Genomic DNA, 18,034 nt, shown 5'->3' with positions numbered 1-18,034 from the left:
ATCGACTCACTAGCATTTTGAGTTGTCACAGTACCTGAGGCCTTGCTATTGCTCCTGGCATTCCCGAGGCAGCAAGGTCATCTTAAAAGCATGATTGCATTTCTCTGGTGTTGTTTATGTTAATATCTCCGGAATGACTTGCATGTTTGAGCTTTTGATGGGTTAATCATTAATTGTGATCTTACAAAACTGAAATAAGAAACCATAAATGTAGGAAAATAACAAATTCCCTTGAGAAATGTCTGTTTAGAAAAAGACAGAGCATGCTGTGTAAGATTCATTTTAGTTTAGGATAAATAAAGGGAAAAAGGAAACTTCCATGAGAGAACCAGACCCACATGTTAGTGAGATGCAGTCCTTCATCCCACTTGTAAAAAGCTGATGTTGGTGAAGTGCATGGCTTAGCTGAATGCCCACAAGGGCAGTGAGTGGAGAGGCCAGCAAGGAGCTGCAGGAAAGGCATTAATCTTCCTGTTTGACCTGACCGTTTGCCTGACAGGTGAAATTCTGATGTGGCTGTATCTTGAAAGCTGCTTTTAGCATTATGATGATTACCCCTCTACTAAGCAAGCTATGGAGTCCCGCTACTGGTGTTTTTTAATGGGATGTGCAGACTTCCTAAAGCAAACTTAAACTGCTTAGACATAGCAAGCAAAATTAGGTGTCTTTCTATCCATCCCCAAGTCCTACCAAAACAAAAACCCACAAACAAAAAACACTGTTTGTGCACAAAAACATACCAAAAAAAAAAAAAAAAAAAACCCAAACAAAAAGAAAAAACCAACACGAAAACAAACAGTAAGGAAACCTCTCATTATTAGCATCTTCCAGGAAAACCAAGGCATTAGCATGAGATATCTTGTCCTAATTGCATTATGAGAAGTGATGCTTCAGCCCATCTCTGCTCCCAAGGATCCTATGGGGATGCTGGCCATGGCTCCCTGCTTCCCTCCTGCCCCAAGCACCCACCCAGCCAGGAAGAGGGGGGGGGCACATTGCCCTCGGGGAAGCCCGCCTGGATACCTGTAGGATACTATAATAAATTAACAGCCTCTGTTTTTGTAGAATGCTTTATTCACTATGTCCTAGAAATGTACCGTAAATGGAGCAAGAACTAAATAAATTCAGAGGCTTCCGACATTACAGAAAACAGAGATACAATAAAACACCTAAAATATCAGCTCTTTCAAGAATAAGGCACACTAAGGTTTTTGTTTTTAATATATATATATATATTTCTTTGAATAGTTTGTTCTTAACCTAAAGATGTTCACATTTCAAGTTATCAGACTTACCTCAGTAGTAGTGTACATGAAATGGTTTAGAAGCAAGTGGAAAAGATGGAGGTGGGAGGCTGCATCCCCGTGTCCTGCCCTGGTGTGATAGCCTGGGGGCTCACCTCTTTGGGCTATTTTCTGTCACTGATGCAGATAAGGGGGGGACAGTGGGGAGGGGATGGGTGGGAGAGCAACCATTACCCTTTGACTCTCTTCTGGGATGGCCGTGGTTGTGATGGAGGGGCTGGAAAGGGGATAACAGAGCCTGCAGTGCCTGGATGACACTGAGGTTGGCTGTGACCCATGGTGGCAGTTAGCACTGAATTGTACAAAGTCTTAGCTGGAGCCCCCATCACTTTTTGGGTACTCCTGCCTGGGTCTTCCATCAAGGCTTTGCCTGCTTCACCTCCCCTCACCCTAAAAACAGGCAGGGCATTTGGGATGAGGGTTTGGGGGCTAAGGACTCTGTTTTCAGAAGTGGTTGGGCAGCCTCCAGGGAAGGGGCAGGGGAGGGTCAGAGTCCGACTTAATGGTTAACTTCCTCACAGTGCTTTCGATAGCAGTTGGACAGGTTTAAATAGAGCTCAGCTTTGCTGAGTAAGAGCACCTAAAAAACAAACGCTCCATTTTGAGGCAAGAAAAATATGCATTAAAAGGTCACTTTACTAAGCTGGAGATGATCCGAAAGTGGTTCTGTTGTCAAAATATACTTTATATGAAACCCCTTCAGCTGGTATTTATACCACTAAAAGCAAAGCAAAATTGTTTACTCACTCCCTGCTCCACACCTCCCTTCACTGGAGCTGTGATTGCAGAGCTGATACACTTCATAAAATGGGCGAGATATTTCTTTAACGTTTTTACCATATTTTACATTCACTGCACTACTAAATAAAAGCCTTTAAACAGGCCACAAAACACTGCAATAATATATTTACTCCTTAATATAACAAACTTTTTTTTTTTTTTCTTTTTTAATAACATCGAAATAAACTGCGTTTGTTTTGTGGCAAACCACATACTGTGTAAATCTGCAACATAAAATGACTTTTAAAAAGTATATTAAAAGGTATTTACAAGCCCTACGTCTTAAAACGGCTGGGCCCAGTCCCTCCCACTCCTGACGTACACGCAGAGCTCCAGATGTGGGAGCTGGAGCCAGTGTGGAAGGGAGGTTGGGAGGGACACCAGCCCCACTGTATCAATTCCAGTATCACCACCACCCCCAGTACCTCGGGAATTGCTCTTGGGACGTGATGAAGCTATGGGTAAGCAGCACAGCGCATCCTGCTGCCAGGAGCGGGCTTGCTCTTGCCTACAACAGCATACATTCTCAGTCACTACAGCATATACTTCAAAGAATAAAATAAAGAGCATTGAAAAAGAGCCTAGGTTTTATACTGGATGAAGATCGAAGTCGAGGCGCCTTATGCAACATATGAGGTGCACGTTTTTGCACGTGCTCCAGGGCTGAACTACAGGTAGCTTCAATAAATAGAAATTCCAGTTGTTGAGGAAAACTCAAAACCTTTCCTTTGAGCATCGTAAGCCTGCTAATCATGCTGCAAAGGGCTTCGTGTGAGGAGGCTTTCTTCTTTCTGTTCCTCCTACAAAGGCAATAGGAATTACTTTTGATTTCAAACAGTAACAAACAGACCGCATTAATGCCAGCACAAAAACGCAGAGGTCTTGCACGTTTTTCAGATTGCACTTTCCAGTATAACATTTCTTAAATAAGATACTTGTTGGTTTTTTTTTTCTTTTCTTTAAAAAAAAAAAAAACAAAAAAACTTAAGGTATGTATTCTTTAAATATTGAATATATTCTTCAAAATATATCGTTTAAACTTTCCCTAGCTGCTCGGGTGTGCTTCTTAATATATAGCTGATATATTATTAAAGGCACTACAAAATAGACATCTCTGGAGTGCAGAAGTTACTAAAAATAACCTTCATACCACAAATATATTGAAAATATAACTGCTAAAAAAAAAAAAACAACAAACAAATAGGCCCTGTGCAACCCCACTGTGATGCGTATAAAGGCACGTAAGCAGCAGGCGGCTGCATCAAGGTCATTCAGAAATGTACGAATACAGGCATGTTAAATGTTAAAAATAGCCTAGAAAAAAAAAAAAAAAAAAGTTAGTGAAAACTTCAAGCGTAGAAAACATTTTGAACATGTTTTTCTGTGACATTCTTCACTTTCAGGTTCTGTGTCAGTTTACTGTAGAGTCCTGACGTCGCTCTCCTGCAGCAGGCATGTTCTTCATAAATAGTAAGTGTTCCTTCAGTGTTTGTTTCTCCGCCGACAGTCTCAGTACGTCTGGTAGACGTCGTGGATGGGCACCTGGATGGTGGCAGCTGGGAAGGCCGGAGGTATGTAGCCGGCGTAGCCCCCGTAGGCGGCAGCAGCAGCAGCGGCGGCAGCGGCGTTCTTCTGTAGCGTGGCTATCGTTGCTGTTGCTGCAGCGGGTGCTGCGAATGGCACGTAACTTGTCCCGTAAATGCCAGCAGCGGGGATCCTCTGCACGTTGGGGGCCATGGTGTACACTGGGGTTATGGGGCGACCCTGGAATCAGAGAATTGCAGTATGTCTTGAGTTGGAGGGGACTCTACAAGGGATATCAAGTCCAATGCCTGACTCCATACAGGGCAGCCTCAGCCAAACCATGCATAGTCCAACAGTCCTTGGTCACAAGCAGGCCCAGAGCCAGGGTCAGGTTGGGGATTAGCAAAATGTTCTTCACCAGATGGTGTACAGGCACTGTAACAGGCTCCCCAGTGTCATGATACCAGTTGGAGTGAATATCCTCCATAGGCACCCAATCCAGACTACCCTTGTGTGTCTCACTCATCTCTCTCACTCAACAGGACATGTACTGTCTATTTCCCTATCCTTGTTTAAGTGTGTTTACAGTCAGATGTCCTCTTGGACACTCTCTTCTTCCTACCAAATTTGGTTTCTCCATAGAGGAAAAGCAACTGCCCACTGTATAGATGTCTGAGATAGGTCAAATGAACAGCACTTTCGGGGTGCCTGCTCTTCTTTGACACACAGAGTGGTTTGGGTTGAGTTACCAAGGAAGGTTTCCATGTAAAGGCAGATGTATGGCTCAGGTGCCAGACATAACCATTAGGTGAAAGTCTCAGGTTATGTGAGATGAATTTCTCTGCATGTCAGGAAGAAGGGACAAAGTAACAGGAGTAGAAATCAACCCAAGAGCTGCAGTGGGATGTGAGGAGCTCAGTGGGGTCGTGCTGAAGCAACAGCCCAGTCCCACAGAAGCAGGAACCAAGCAAGAGCATCAGTTAGACAGTGCTGCAGTCAGCTTTTCCCCTGCAGTGGGTATGCAGAGCAGGACATAGGGAAACATAGGGTGTTGGGGTTTCTGCACAGAACTCACCTGGAAGGGGGGAGGTGTTGACACAGCTGGTATTACTGCTGCAGCTGCAGCTGCTGCAGCAGCTGCTGCACTGGCTGGGTCCTGCTGGACGGCAATAGGGTTGATGATGTGCTCCACTGTGTGGATTTTGCCATCTTCCATCATCTTGGCTGGTGGTGCAGCTGGAAACATGGAGTACTGGGCACCAATTGCAGGGATGGCCACTAGAAGAGAGACCAGACACATCAGGCATACTGGGAAAGAGTCTCCAGATCCTTATCTCAAAGAACAGACAGTCTTCCTCCTGGCTATGCCAGATCCCACCATAATAAGCAGCCCCATGAGCTAGCTGGAGACTTGCAGCAACTCTGTCCTCCCTGCAGGCTGAAGTACCACAGCCAATGCTCTTGAACTGTGTGCATGGTGATGGGGCTTGGTGCAGTCTGCTCTTCCCAGTACTTCTCCCCTTGGCATTGCTGTCCCAGGGCTAGGGCCTTGTTCTGGATTCAAGCAGTCCCTTCTAACCATCACCATTCTCTCCCTGGCCAGGATCACCTACTATCCTGGCAAGGTCCCTGCTTTAGCTGCTGGTTTTGAATGATGTGGGGCTGCTTCAGGAAAAAGAAAAAAAGGTGCAGTTTTTACTGCAGAAGTAGCAGCCAGGAGCTGGGCCAGTCTATATGCTGCCCTTTGGCTAACAGTGTGAAATACTAGCTAATGTATCAGTATACATTTCTGAGGACTAAATTGGCTTAGTACATTTTACCCTATCTTTCTGCTTCAGTATCAATCTGTTTAACAGCACTGAAAAATAAATTACTCTTAAGATAATTTTCCCTTGTGCCAAAACTGGACAATCCAAAACACTCTGAGCTGTTGTCTTCCAGGTAAGGCATAAATGCTCCAATAAGAATGTGTATCAGAAATACTGAGTTTGTACACGGTCTTACATGGAGTTTCACTGCACTGTTTAGGGAAGAAATATGCTTTGCTGGACATTCCCAGTAGTCACATTTGTAATTCTGTTGTTGCCTCATAATGTGCAGTGTAGCTTTCAGTTCTTGAGTCTTTCAGCAGGATAGTTGTTCACAGGGAAGATGGGGTAACTAATAGATCCATTCCACCTGGTCAGCTCAAACCAATTTTTTCACTGCTTTAAATAACCCAGGTAATGCCCCACTAATGCAAAGACAGAGAGCTCACACTCTCCATTCCACAGTATCTTCTGGCAGAAAAGCAGAATCAGGCAGTTGTGGTACTGGGTTGATGTCTCAGAAGTTTCCTAACCATCTGCAAAGTACTGAGCTTTGAGATATTTCTGAAGGGATAGAAGTTTCCAGAGTTGGTACACCTCTACTTCTCCATTCAGGTAGGTGATCTCAGAGTTGTTTCCTTTTCATAACAGAAGTAAGTCTTGCACATGGTCTTTTTAACTGATCAGCTCAGATGGCTGGGAAAGAGAGGCTGGGTGCTTCTGCACTCAGGTCCTATGCTGGAACAGTGGTAGAGGGGAAGACCAAATGAAGACATCTGAATCTGAATGTGCTGGAAATGTAGAAACACTTAGACTTGAGAGTCAGACTTTTGTTTGGTAATCAAATGAATTACATGGACACCACTGATAAATACTAGGGTCAAACCAAGTGTGTGTTTCAAGGAAAAAAATAACAGCTTTTCAGTCATCCTTCAGTAATAGCTGGATTATCTTTACAAACACACATAGTGGTAACATTTTCTGTTTGTGAGTGGGTAGCTTTTTCAGGAAGCCTGAGATCTTCCTTTGAAGATCTGGCTCTAATCTTTTAACAGCATTCCTTCTTCTCAATGCTTCTTCTCACATTATCTCATCCCTCTGTTACGAAGAACTCTTCACAGTCCTCATTAGATGATAGCTGTAATTTTCACTGATAGTACAGAACTTGTTCTGGTAAACCACTGCAACTTTAGTATTCAACGCTGCTTAGGTGTGCAGTTACAATTTGCTGGACCCTGGGCCTGCTCCTAATAGGCCAGCCAAGCACAGTTTGTAGCTCTGCTGAGTGACTGTAAGTAGGACACCCTCATTGCTCCCCACGCTGTTAATGGTGGTGGAGGAGCTGTCCTTAGCCAGGGACTTTCCTGCAATAGGAAAGCACCTGCCCCTTTTCCCAGCCTTGTAGAGAAACATGAACTGAGCTGGGGAGAGCTCTGGAAATTTGGGTTGGGAAATTGCCCAGGCTGAAAACTAGCAGTTTACAAACTCAGAGAGAGGAAGGCTGCTCTTAATCACTGTGTTCCATCATACCTAACTGCATGGGGAGGAAAGTCTACTTCCTTCTGAGGAAGTGCAGAAGGGACAGGAAGGGTGGACACAGTTCATCTCTTTTTCCTTTGTCTGAAGAACTCCCAGTTGTTCTTGACTCCTGTCCTATTGCATGCCCCTGGTTTGCAGAGAGCCAAGTCAGGACCAGACATGAGACCACACAGGTTGGCCCTAGACCATGGTCTCAGAGCAGTGGCTTTCCTCCCACCTCCACATTACTCCCATCCTGCAGATGTAGCCTATCCAATTGCATGTACTGACCTGCACCAGGCTTAATGGCCACTGGGTTGACAGCAGGTAGTTCCAGGTTGGGTACCAGCTCGTATCCTTTTTCTTGCTGCTTTCCTTTGCCTTCGTGGTACCTGCTGTATATGCCACGGCCAGCAGAGTATCCTCCCAGGTAGGAGCCACGGGGGCCTGGGGCTCTGTTGCCAGCTGCGCCTCGCCCTCTACCTCGTATGCTGCCTGCTTATGATAATAACAAAGGAAAAGATGGTGAACAACAAACAGTAAGAGCAATATGGGGAATACAAACAGCCCCAGACTTTGTGAAACTGGGAGGCATATGCTTAGAAACGAGGCTGCTGGAGCCAGTTTTATCTGAGTGATTTCGCTTACAGAAAGAAAGGATTTTGCTGTTGGGTGCACCCAGTAAGGTTACACATCTTTTGCTCTTGACATTTCTGAGTGTAAATTAACTGCTTTTTTGTACTGATGCAACTTTTGTGTCCAGTTTTTCTGGTATAATACAGTCAGTAAGAAGAGAGAGGCTTCCCTGGAGGTGGTGTCTATGCAGTGGAAACAGCTCCTGCTCTCACTTGTCCTCCAGAGGAGACTCAACCTCTCAGCAACATAGGTGTCTGCAGGCTCAGCAGACAAGATGCAATCTCTCAGCAATGCAGGAATATCCCAAAGCCTTACCTGGCCTTTGACCACCTTTGTCACACCACTGAATTTATCTTTACAAATGCCTTTTGTTTTATCTCTGTATATGTGAACATTTCCCCTCTCCAATTCCACACATTTTAGGACGATACTTTGGACATTGTGGTATTAATATACTCTGCCTCTTGTTTGGAAATGCACAATAAATTTCATGAAACTATAGTTCCTATAAGTACTGAATAATTATAATAACAGTAATAGCCAGCTGGCTTTTTTTTTGTTGTTGTATTTGTTTGTTTGTCTTTTTAGCGAATAACACATTTGCAGTTAATTTTTAATGGCTGTAATCCACAACTGATTGAAGTACACATAATAAAATAATTGTTTTGCACTGATCTGATTCCTTCTGCAATGGTATTTAACAGGCTTTAGGAAGGACACAGCACTGCTGTCATTTTAATGCATAGGACGGATCACATCTGGTGAATTTCCAGCTCAGGCTTTACCTGACACCCCTCCCTTTGGTTGCTTATGTCTGCCAGGTGGTTCTCACCGTACACACACCTCCAGAAGAAGGCAGAAGGAGCAATCTTTGCCATGATCCCCAATACCTAGGATGCAGCTCTTTGGAAAGAGACATCAGAAGCGAAAGTCCTTAGACTGTCTATTCGACCAGTCTTAGTACAATGCACACAAAATCCAGGTCCCCCTCTTCTCCACCCTGTAACTGGTCTGGTCACTCATTCTGTTAGTGTAGTTCTGATGCTAGCCTGTACATTAGCTTTTATCTCTGCATGATCATAAATTAAAATGAAATGGAACATAAAAATGACAAGAAGACCTCTAAAAGAGTGGTTAAGAAAACTGCCAACCACCAGCTGTCCTTTGTCTCAGACAGACCTTGGGTCACACCAGCCTTAGATCAAGTCTGCCCATCACATCCCCTGATTGTGCTTACTAACCTTTCACAAAGTAATCTCTGTTGGGCCCTATCAGGGCATTGTATGGATATCCATAATACGCTAGTGTGTATGGATCACAAGAGTAAACATAGTTAGGTTGCTGAGTTACTTCGGGTGTTGCTGCAGCCACTCCTTTTGCTGCTTTCTGGTAGCGAGTGTACTGCTCCTTGTCCACTGGCTTGGCCAAGGTAACCTCCAGGCACGAGCCTTCCAGTTCGACACCATTAAGGTTATTCATGGCGTGGATGGCATCTTCCCTGGTTGTAAAGTGCACAAAGGCATAATCACGTATTTTTTTCACCCGCTCAACACAGCCAGGGTTAAACTGCCCAAAGACCTTTTTAATTGTGTCCTCTGTGGTCTCAATCATTAAGTTCCTCACATAGAGGATTTTAACAGTCTCCATGACGTCTTCATCCACGTCTATCTCTGGTTCTGCCCAGTCAACAGCAATCTGGTGTCCCCACAGCTGGATCCTTCCTGGCATGAGCTTCCTCCTGGCCATTGCTGCTGCTCGATGGCTCTCATACTCCACAAAGGCGAAACCCCTGTTCTTCATCTTGTCTGCAGCGCTGGCATACACAATGACATCCAGTACACCTTCTGTCACTTTAGCGATCTCCTCCAGGATCTCCTCTCTCTTCTTCATCTTGGGAATGCCTCCAATGAAGAGCCGGCAGTTGTCTACACTGCAGCACACACCCAGCAACCTGCCTGGGCGGATTTCATAGTTGTTCAGCTCTCTCACAGCTCTCTTTGCCTCATGCTTCTGTGTGTACATCACAAAGGCATAGCCGCGGTTCTTCCCATCGAAATCCATCATCAGGCGCATCTCGTAGATGCGGCCAACAGACTCGAACACGGGGACGAGCTCATCTTCGTAGACGTCGCGGGGTATCTTGCCCACAAAGACTTCACAGCCGCGAGGAGGGTGCAGGCCGTCCCAGCCAGGTGGTGGGCCGCCGTACTTGCGCTGCCCGTTCTCCTGGATCATGCTGTAGCCGGTGCGCTCCATCAGTGCCAGCAGGGCTGCCTCGTTGGGCGCACCGGCCACACCTTCAGGGACTTTCGTGGTGCTCACAGTGGAGGAATCGTTGCTCATCCTTGCAGTGGAGTCCTCAGCAGTCATGATGTCAAACTCATTCAAAGCCTGATAAAACCTGGACAGAGGAAGAAGCAGGCACTCGTTACAAGCTGCTAGCTACCACCAGAATACCACCCCTTCTTTTCTGACTGTCAGCAGTTCTGCAAGCTCATTTTCCACACAGATAATAAGGCTTCTGAAAAGCAGATGAAAGAGCCATACCAGACTGCATGAGAAACACTCAATCTGTGCCATCCCCTGGCTCATCTAGACCTTCACAAGAACAGTCAAGTAGAGGATAATAAGTACACCTTCACACCGGGGGAAAATGGTTCTTATTTTCTTGTGCAAAGGACAACCTGGCAACCTTCTGAGCTGCCTGCTGCTTGTGGTATGGTGTGTGGTTTGCTTGTCTCTTTCCTTATAAGACCAGTGCTTCAGAAAAGCTGAGAAGACTCACTCCTTTATTACAGGCAGCCTGCAATTGGCTGCACAACCCTGCAAGCCAGCAAGGGAAGGGTGAATCTCTGAAATCTCATTCTGCATTTAAATCCAGGCAGGAAATGCAGAAATACAGGAGGAGGCTGAAAATACCAACTACCACAACTACAAGACAGTGGGATCTCCTTCTGAGCTCTGACAAAAGAAGATACTTTGGGACTCAGAGTGGTTAATTCATGGCCTTTTAAAGCTGAAAATGATCAGCAGACCATTTAATATGAGTGACTGTATATAACAAGGACCTTTACATTGTAATGTTATTGGCACATTGAGTCCTGTAATATTTATCTGAGTAAAACACATCTTCCAGAAGAACATCCAGCCATGATTTTACAGCATCAAGGAGCTGCAGAACCTAGCACTTCCTTTAAAGGCTTGTTTGTTAATTATCTGCTCTGGCAAGTAACTGTACGCTATTTCTCCTGAGAATTTGTCTGGCTTTTCTTCCAGCTATCATTACATTAAACCTTTCTCTGAGTAAATAGCCTTTCAGTTCCTCTATTTTTGCTTTACGATGGTATTCAAGCTGTGTCATCAAGCTACAACTCTATCCTCTTTTTAATAAATTTTGCAGGCCAAACTCTTTAAGTCCTTCACATTTAGTCCTTATTTCACTGGAACTGTTTTTGTGTCTCCTTCCATATTCTCCAGGCTTTCTGCCTTTTCTCACCCTTGCTGGACATAGGAATGAAGACCACCTGCCTCTCTTCTCCCCACTCCTCTGTCTCACGAGGCCCATTTCTCCACTTTCCTCTCCAGCAATGCATGCTGAGTTCTCTGTCATTTCTAACCCTAAATCGTTCCAGAGGCATTGCTCACTGGGGTTATGTAGCACCCAGCAAGCAAGTCTTGTGTTTGTTACTTCTAAGTGCCACAATCATGTGTTAGCCATATCTTGACTGCCTGGTAAGTAGGTCCCACCTACTGAGTGCTCTTCAGTTAGTCCCTCCTTATTTCTATTTACAGTTCTATCAGCCTTTGCATTATTCCCTCATTTATTTGCCAGGATTTGCATTTATGACTGGTTTATTTTGACTGTCAAAAGGCACTGGCCCCTGTAGGAAACTCTGCAGGCCACCATCAGAAATAGCCACAGTTTGTGTTTGATGGTCTGTATTCTAATAAAGGATAAAGCTTCGGCCAAATTTATTTGTTCTGTGTAATGGCATCAGTTAGTCACAGTTCCAGAAAGACTCTGATATATATTCTTAATGACAACAATTTGATCATTTCTGTTGCACTGGTTACCATGCAGGCAGGCTGAAAACACATTTGGGATTAGGAAACTGTATGTCTCTGAGCCTGGGTCTGTGGCAGGATCTGATCCTGCTGGCGTGTTTGGGCCATGGGTGTTAACATTGGTGCTCCTGGTGTGGAACAGTCATTCTATTTACAAGAATATGGAGATCAAAGAGGGAGGTGGAGAAGGTGGATGGGCACTGATAGTGACAGTGATGTCCAGGCAGTATTTTTCCTTCAGAAAGCAGAATTTATTTGAAGTCAGGTCTTTCACAGACATGCATCAGTTTTGATAGCTTCTTGCTTTTAAATGTAATTTATTAAAAATGATTCTTTTTTTAATGTATCAGACCCAGACATTTCGGTTTTACTTCTGGGAATTATTTCACATAGTCAGTAGAAATTAAAGTAGAGAAAAACATCTTTTTTCACTAGACAGTTTGTTCCTAAAGATGTGCTTTTACCTTTCTCTGAGTAAAAGCAAAGCTTGGTAAACAGACACTTTATTGGGGAATAATCATTACCTTCTCATGGGCCACCTTTTGGCAAGTGAATGACTTATTGTCCCAGGGTAGGTAAGTTTAAAAATGAGTAATTACCATCTGTTTTAGGTCAACTTACAAAATAAAAGTCTCTGTATCCTGTTGTGGGTTTGGCTCAGACAGTGGGGCTGTACTCTAGAAAGACATATGCAGGGAGGGTGGAGAGGGCAGAGAGTAAAGCCTCCTTGACACAACAGAACGAGCTGCTGGGATTGGGTTGGGGCTGCTAGTGGTGTCCCGGAACTAGCTTGTTCTCCAGCACTTCGCATGTCCCCCAGCATCAGTGAGATGATCTCTAATCATGGAATCATAGAATATCCTGAGTTGGAAAGGTCCCATAAGAATCATGGAGCCCAATTCCTGAACTCCTAATATCAGAATCTTACCTGAAACTGCTGCTACATGCTTATGGCCACCTCAGCTGCAGACAGTATCTTACTGAACAACTTAGTGTGAACACAAAATGCATTTTACCCCTACATAAAGCCCTTGAAGCCCTAATTGATGTACGTAAATACACACGTAACAGTCACTGCCACATCATACTGCCAACACCTTCACAGGGTTCAAAGATCACCTGTTTTGATGAGAAAAAGTGCAGGAGAGACAGAGTGCTTCTTCCTCCTGTTACTGCCTCCTGTGCTGCCAGCACTACCTTGCCTGCTCTTGCTAAAAAATAGTCACTCTTAAGGAAACTGTCTGCAAAATGACCTCTTTTTGAAGTGCTCTGAATAGTTCTGCACTATTGATGCATGTTTTTAGTCTTCAGGAAAGTGCTCATGGAAACTTGCTACCACGTGCTGTAGGTGTACCTGGGTAGGAGTTAATGCTGTGAGTTTAGCAGTGTGGGTAAAGGCAGATGGATTCCTGTGCATCCGTGAGGTGTGGTTGGTGTTAAGAGCAGAGTCAGAAGTTTAAGCTACTTTAAAATGTGGTGTCATGTGAAATACGAGAGCTTGATTTCTAGCCTATGAAGAGGAAATTAGACCTGATCTCCGTGACAAAAAGTTCATAAAGCAGAAAGACAGACAAAAAATATTATTTTCTAATGAGAAAGGCTCTATTTTGGAGACGACCAATTTTTAGATGACTTATTGCCCAGACTAAAACAAGGCTGGCTTCTTTTTTCCTCAGAAAAAGGTAAAGCCTGCTGGATGTTTCAAAGCCCAGTTAGGTTGCCACTGACTTCTGCAGCACATTGAGAGCCTTGAGCCCTTCTGGCTCAGCTCTGTGCTGCAGGAACTCTCCTGTGCTTGCAGGTGAACTCTCAGATGTATGTTTCATTGAAACCAGTCAGATTTCACTTCCTCCTGCTTATGAAACTCCTTCCCTGCTGCCAGTCAGGTGTGTACAAGTAGTTATTGACCTAAACATTAATTCATTTTTTAAAAATTTATCTATTTATCTATCTATTTATATATTCATCTGTATCAGAGCTGAGACTATTAAATGGGAAACCTACTACACTGACAGTGTCTGAGCTAAAGCATACTGTGAGTAACAAGCAGTTCTCTCATTAAATGGGAACACCACAAACACACAACAGCATGGGGCCAACTGCTGCCAGGACTGGGGCAGCTCAGGGCTGCAGTGAGAAGGCGATGCACCAGGCCTTGCAGAAGAGCTGGTCACTGCCGCAAGGACAAGCAGGAAGTCTCTCTCTCTCTGTGCCTTCTGGGAGCAAAAGCTGTTCCCTCTCTGCTGCTTTTTTCTCTTTCCCATGGCTAAGGAAGTTTGGCCTCTTGTCTCTGGGGTGGCCTGTGATGCTGAGAAGGATTGAGGCTGAAGAAATCCATCTGCATTTTAAGATATATCTCTAGGCCTGCAGATGCAAGGGATGACAATGAGAGTATCTTCTACATCTTGCATCCAGGAAGCAGTCAAAAAAAAAACACTAGCTGTATATTGAGAGTTCAGTAAGACATAAAAAGGGAAATAACTGCATGATGCAAAGCAAAGTAATCCCACTGTTTTCCTGGGAGGCCTCATTGGTCAGACTTAATCACTTAAGAAAAGGCAGTTGCTATAACACCTTTATCCCTCGGTTCGTGCAGCACTCCCATGCAGCCACCTGCATTTTTGTTCAGTCATCTATTATAAAACAGACTTTTGGACACACAGACACACAACTGGTATCCTTGTGGCTGCAGCTACCTGCCAGATCCTCCTGTGCTCCCTGTTAAGAGCTTTGTTTGTGTCTGCATTAATTCACCCATACAATTTTGATTTTTGCCTTCTACTGGCCACAGTCCCACCAGCAGTCACAGGGCATGGGAACAGGTGCTGGCACTACAGCAGTTTTGAGGACTTCTCTTCTCTGGACAAGAAGTAATGACCTTAAGTTGCACAAGGGGAGGTTCAAGTTGCATATTAGGAAACATTTATTCCCAGAAAGAGTGGTAAGGCATTGGAACAGGCTGCCCAGGGAGGTGGTGGAGTCACCATCCATGGAGGTGTCCAAGAAATGTGTAGATGTGGCACTGAGGGACATGGTTAGTGGGCATGGTTGGGATAGGCTGATGGTTTGACTAGATGACTTTAGTGGTCATTTCTAGCCTTAATGACTCTATGATTCACTTGAACAAAGTTTTCCAGGACAGAAGGATTTTCTGACCAACTAAATCTTGAAACTACCTGCTGAAATTCCCACTTCTGCTAACGATGGCATCAGGGGTCTTGACCAGCAGGGATCCTGCCACATATTTCAGGCTTAAACTGTAAATTTATTCCAACCAGTCTGTCTTTTCCTGTTATGGACTAGATCAATGATCAGGGCTCGAGAAACCATTTCCAGCATGAACCTCCTGCACACAAGGATCTCTACACAATTCTCAGTTGCTTAAATTTGTCCAAAGTGGCCCAAGCATGTTAATAGTGATTAGTTTAATTTCAAACATGCTGAAAAATGTTGGCTGAATTTTTTGTTAACAGTTCCAGTTTCTTATTGAGTCTTCCAAGAAGGATCACAATCAGCATCTAGCACTACTCTCCCAGTATCAGCTGTAGGACTAATGGCTTCTATGAACATAGTTGTAAGACACTGATGAGTACTACTGTAATCCCTGCCTTAAAAGTCCTGCAGGAACTGGTTATGTCCCCAGGCACCAATGAAATCAATACATTTAGTTAAGAAAAAATATAATAAAGTTCCTCTAAATCTATTCTTTAATTACTTGCACCTACTTATGAGGAAAATATCTGAAAGTTAATCTGAAAGATAACAAGCTGAAATTTCCCAGGTTAAAACTTTAACCTTCAGAGAGTTTTAACCTTTAGGGAGTTTAAATTTGCTTCAACTTACAGAGCCAACCACTGGCTATGACTTCAGAATAGGATTCCAAGGTTAAGCTTTTTGTTTTCATCACTATCATTAAGAATAATGGCTGTGACAGACCTTACACTCTTAGCCATACTATATCACTCCTTGTAGTCATACTAATCTTGCATCATAGCAATTCATACAGAAAAAAAACAAATGCAACTGAAATTATGATTCCCCCACATAGTAATTTTGTGTTGTGCCAACTTCTTGTTTATTCAGTTACCAACCCTTTCTGCATCCTTTTAAGACATATTTAATTTGGAGCGTGATCCTACAAAGACTGTCAGAAGTTCCACTTGTATTATCCATCAGCACTATCAATGTACAAGGATCAGTTCACAAGCATGGCAGCTCCTCAACCATCTGACCTCCTGGTTTAGAAGCTTCAGTCTCTTCTCTCATTGTATAATGTGCTTTGCTGCAAGTCATTCAGAACTTTGTCCCAACAAGTTGTGTAATCTGTGTGTTGTACAGATTGTCCTGTCTTTTACCCAGTCTAACTCAAAATAATTATACGACTCTTAGCTATTTCAATAGGGCCATTACTGGCTGAGCCTGCAGTTACTATCCTGTATGATATTGAAGCCATGTGTTGAGGAAGGCTGAGAAGATGAGAGATGGGTCATGTAATCACTCTTATCAGCTTTCCAAATCAGGAAACACAACCCTTCCCTTCTCCACAGATCCCTATATTTCAATCCACAAAGTCTATTATTACCACTGTCAGACACGAAAGTGTATGACATATATATAAAATGCAACGTAATCACTTGGTATGTAACAAGTGTTTCCTATTGCAGGTGAGCTGGAATGAATGGAGAACTTCTTCCAGAGTCATTTTATCACAAAAGCAGTTAAGCAGTTTTCTTTAAAGAGATTCTGGTACAGAAAAATGTGTCACCAACTGTCTGCTTTAGAGTGCATACTTTCCAGGATGAGAAGTGTCTCAGCTACTGTGACGATGAGCTTGCAAGCTTTTGCCATAAGAAAGACTGCAAAAAGGGATCTTTGACAGTTGAAAAGCAAAAACAAAAGTAGAAACATCTATTAATTGTTATACAGGAAAGATAAGACATAGAACTATTCCACCTCTTATTTCTAAGAAAAGAAGCCTATATGGAATCATGGAATCATAGAATATCCTGAGTTGTAAGAGACACATAAGGATTGTCAGGTCCAGTTCCTATTTATACATATATATAAGAGGGTTATCTAGTTCAATGACCATGAACGTCTTTGAAATACTTTGCTGAACTCTGGATGTAGAGATAGGCCTGTTGCTAGAATGTAGAAAATGTGTTTGAAAATGGCATGTGGCTTGTTAACACGAAAACTGTTCACTATGTCGATGTTAAAACAATTAAATAGAGTAAGAAATTTCAGTTTTAATTAACATTTCACGCTGTTGTTATTTTTACCTTCTCACGGTTTTGTGTGCACCACTTGAATGCAGTGACAACACATTCACTGCTGGGTGCCCAGCCTGCTGCTCTGATTTCGGCAGTGATTTAAGGGAAAGCTGAAAGTGGCCCAACTTGTGTTCTCTCTCCCCCAGGTCACAGGAATGAAAATCAGTGCGGAGAGAACCACAGAGCGGGATGTGAACGTTTGTGACTGAGAGCACATTAAACTCAAAGCATTTGGCTTAGTCAGTGCCTGCATGGTTTTTTTCCTTTGCGCACTGACATTTGACCCCTTTTTATAATGTGCACCTTGCACCACTGAAACTCAGTTAGTTATTTATTAAACTCAGGTACCAATAGCTGGCTTGTACATATCACGCTTTTAACTGCCTGGCGTTGCCCATGTATGGAGGAGAGGGGGATGGAAGGTAATTGTCTCTGCTGTGAAATTCTGTCATATCGGCAGAACGAAGCTGCAAAGTGCAGCAATTTGTACCTGACCTCTGATCTAAGAGGTCTGTACAAACCTTTGAACCTTGGGTTGAAATTGAGAAACAAGGTTTACAAGTACAAGGAAGAGATTTCCAGTACTTGTTACCCATGCTCAGGGTTAATATTATAAATTTAAAAAAATATTTAACCAAGGCAGGGACTCTCTCAGGAGGCACCGCTCCTGTGCTCAGTTAATTCAAGACAATTGAAGTCTATTGAAATAACAGCTCGGCTGGAAATGCCCACCATTTGGTAATGACAGTTTGGTGCATTTCAGGAAAGAAATGGTATTTGAGACAGGTGTCATCTGAGATTCACCTTTTGCTGACCTTAACTGGGATTTTTTTTTCCATTCCAGATTGAAGACTGAAGAAAGAAGACGAGCAACATTCGTTTCAATGCAGTTTCTTCAACAAAGAATGGAACCAAAATACAGAATCGTAGAGAAATTATTAAGAAAGACTAGCAAAAAGCCTCCTGCTTTGTTAACTATTTGTTTTTATGCATCACATAACTAACCTCAGTTATACAGTGCCAAGCTAAATGAGAAAGCAATGGAAAAATAATCAAACTAACAACAACACAACAAATTTTTGGTAGATGGTCCTGCAGCCCTGTCTAGATGAACAAAAAGATGCGT

At 43.4% G+C, this 18,034-nt stretch overlaps 1 protein-coding gene across 9 annotated transcripts in view; it reads right to left on the bottom strand.

Moving 5' to 3' along the window:
- Positions 1–1,054: 1,054 nt before the first annotated feature.
- The window catches only part of RBM47 (RNA binding motif protein 47), a 73,014-nt gene continuing 56,034 nt past the window's right edge, over positions 1,055–18,034 (bottom strand). For 6 of the 9 annotated variants that reach the window (XM_015862451.3, XM_015862452.3, XM_015862448.3 and 3 more), the window contains exons 2-5: positions 8,812–9,971; positions 7,226–7,432; positions 4,684–4,886; positions 1,055–3,848 (exon numbers count right to left, since the gene is read on the bottom strand). In XM_015862451.3, coding sequence (XP_015717937.1) covers positions 3,594–3,848; positions 4,684–4,886; positions 7,226–7,432; positions 8,812–9,940 — 1,794 coding nt within the window. In that variant the 5' untranslated portion in view covers positions 9,941–9,971 and the 3' untranslated portion in view covers positions 1,055–3,593. The remainder of the gene's footprint in view (positions 3,849–4,683; positions 4,887–7,225; positions 7,433–8,811; positions 9,972–18,034) is intronic. The other 3 variants (XM_085545569.1, XM_015862450.3, XM_085545570.1) reach the window with 1 other exon arrangement.

This window comes from Coturnix japonica, chromosome 4, assembly GCF_054131305.1.
Source record: "Coturnix japonica strain WE chromosome 4, WE-NBRP24, whole genome shotgun sequence".
Taxonomy (NCBI): domain Eukaryota; kingdom Metazoa; phylum Chordata; class Aves; order Galliformes; family Phasianidae; genus Coturnix; species Coturnix japonica.
Note: the sequence above shows the minus strand (reverse complement) of the source record. Positions and strands in the feature narration are given on the sequence as shown.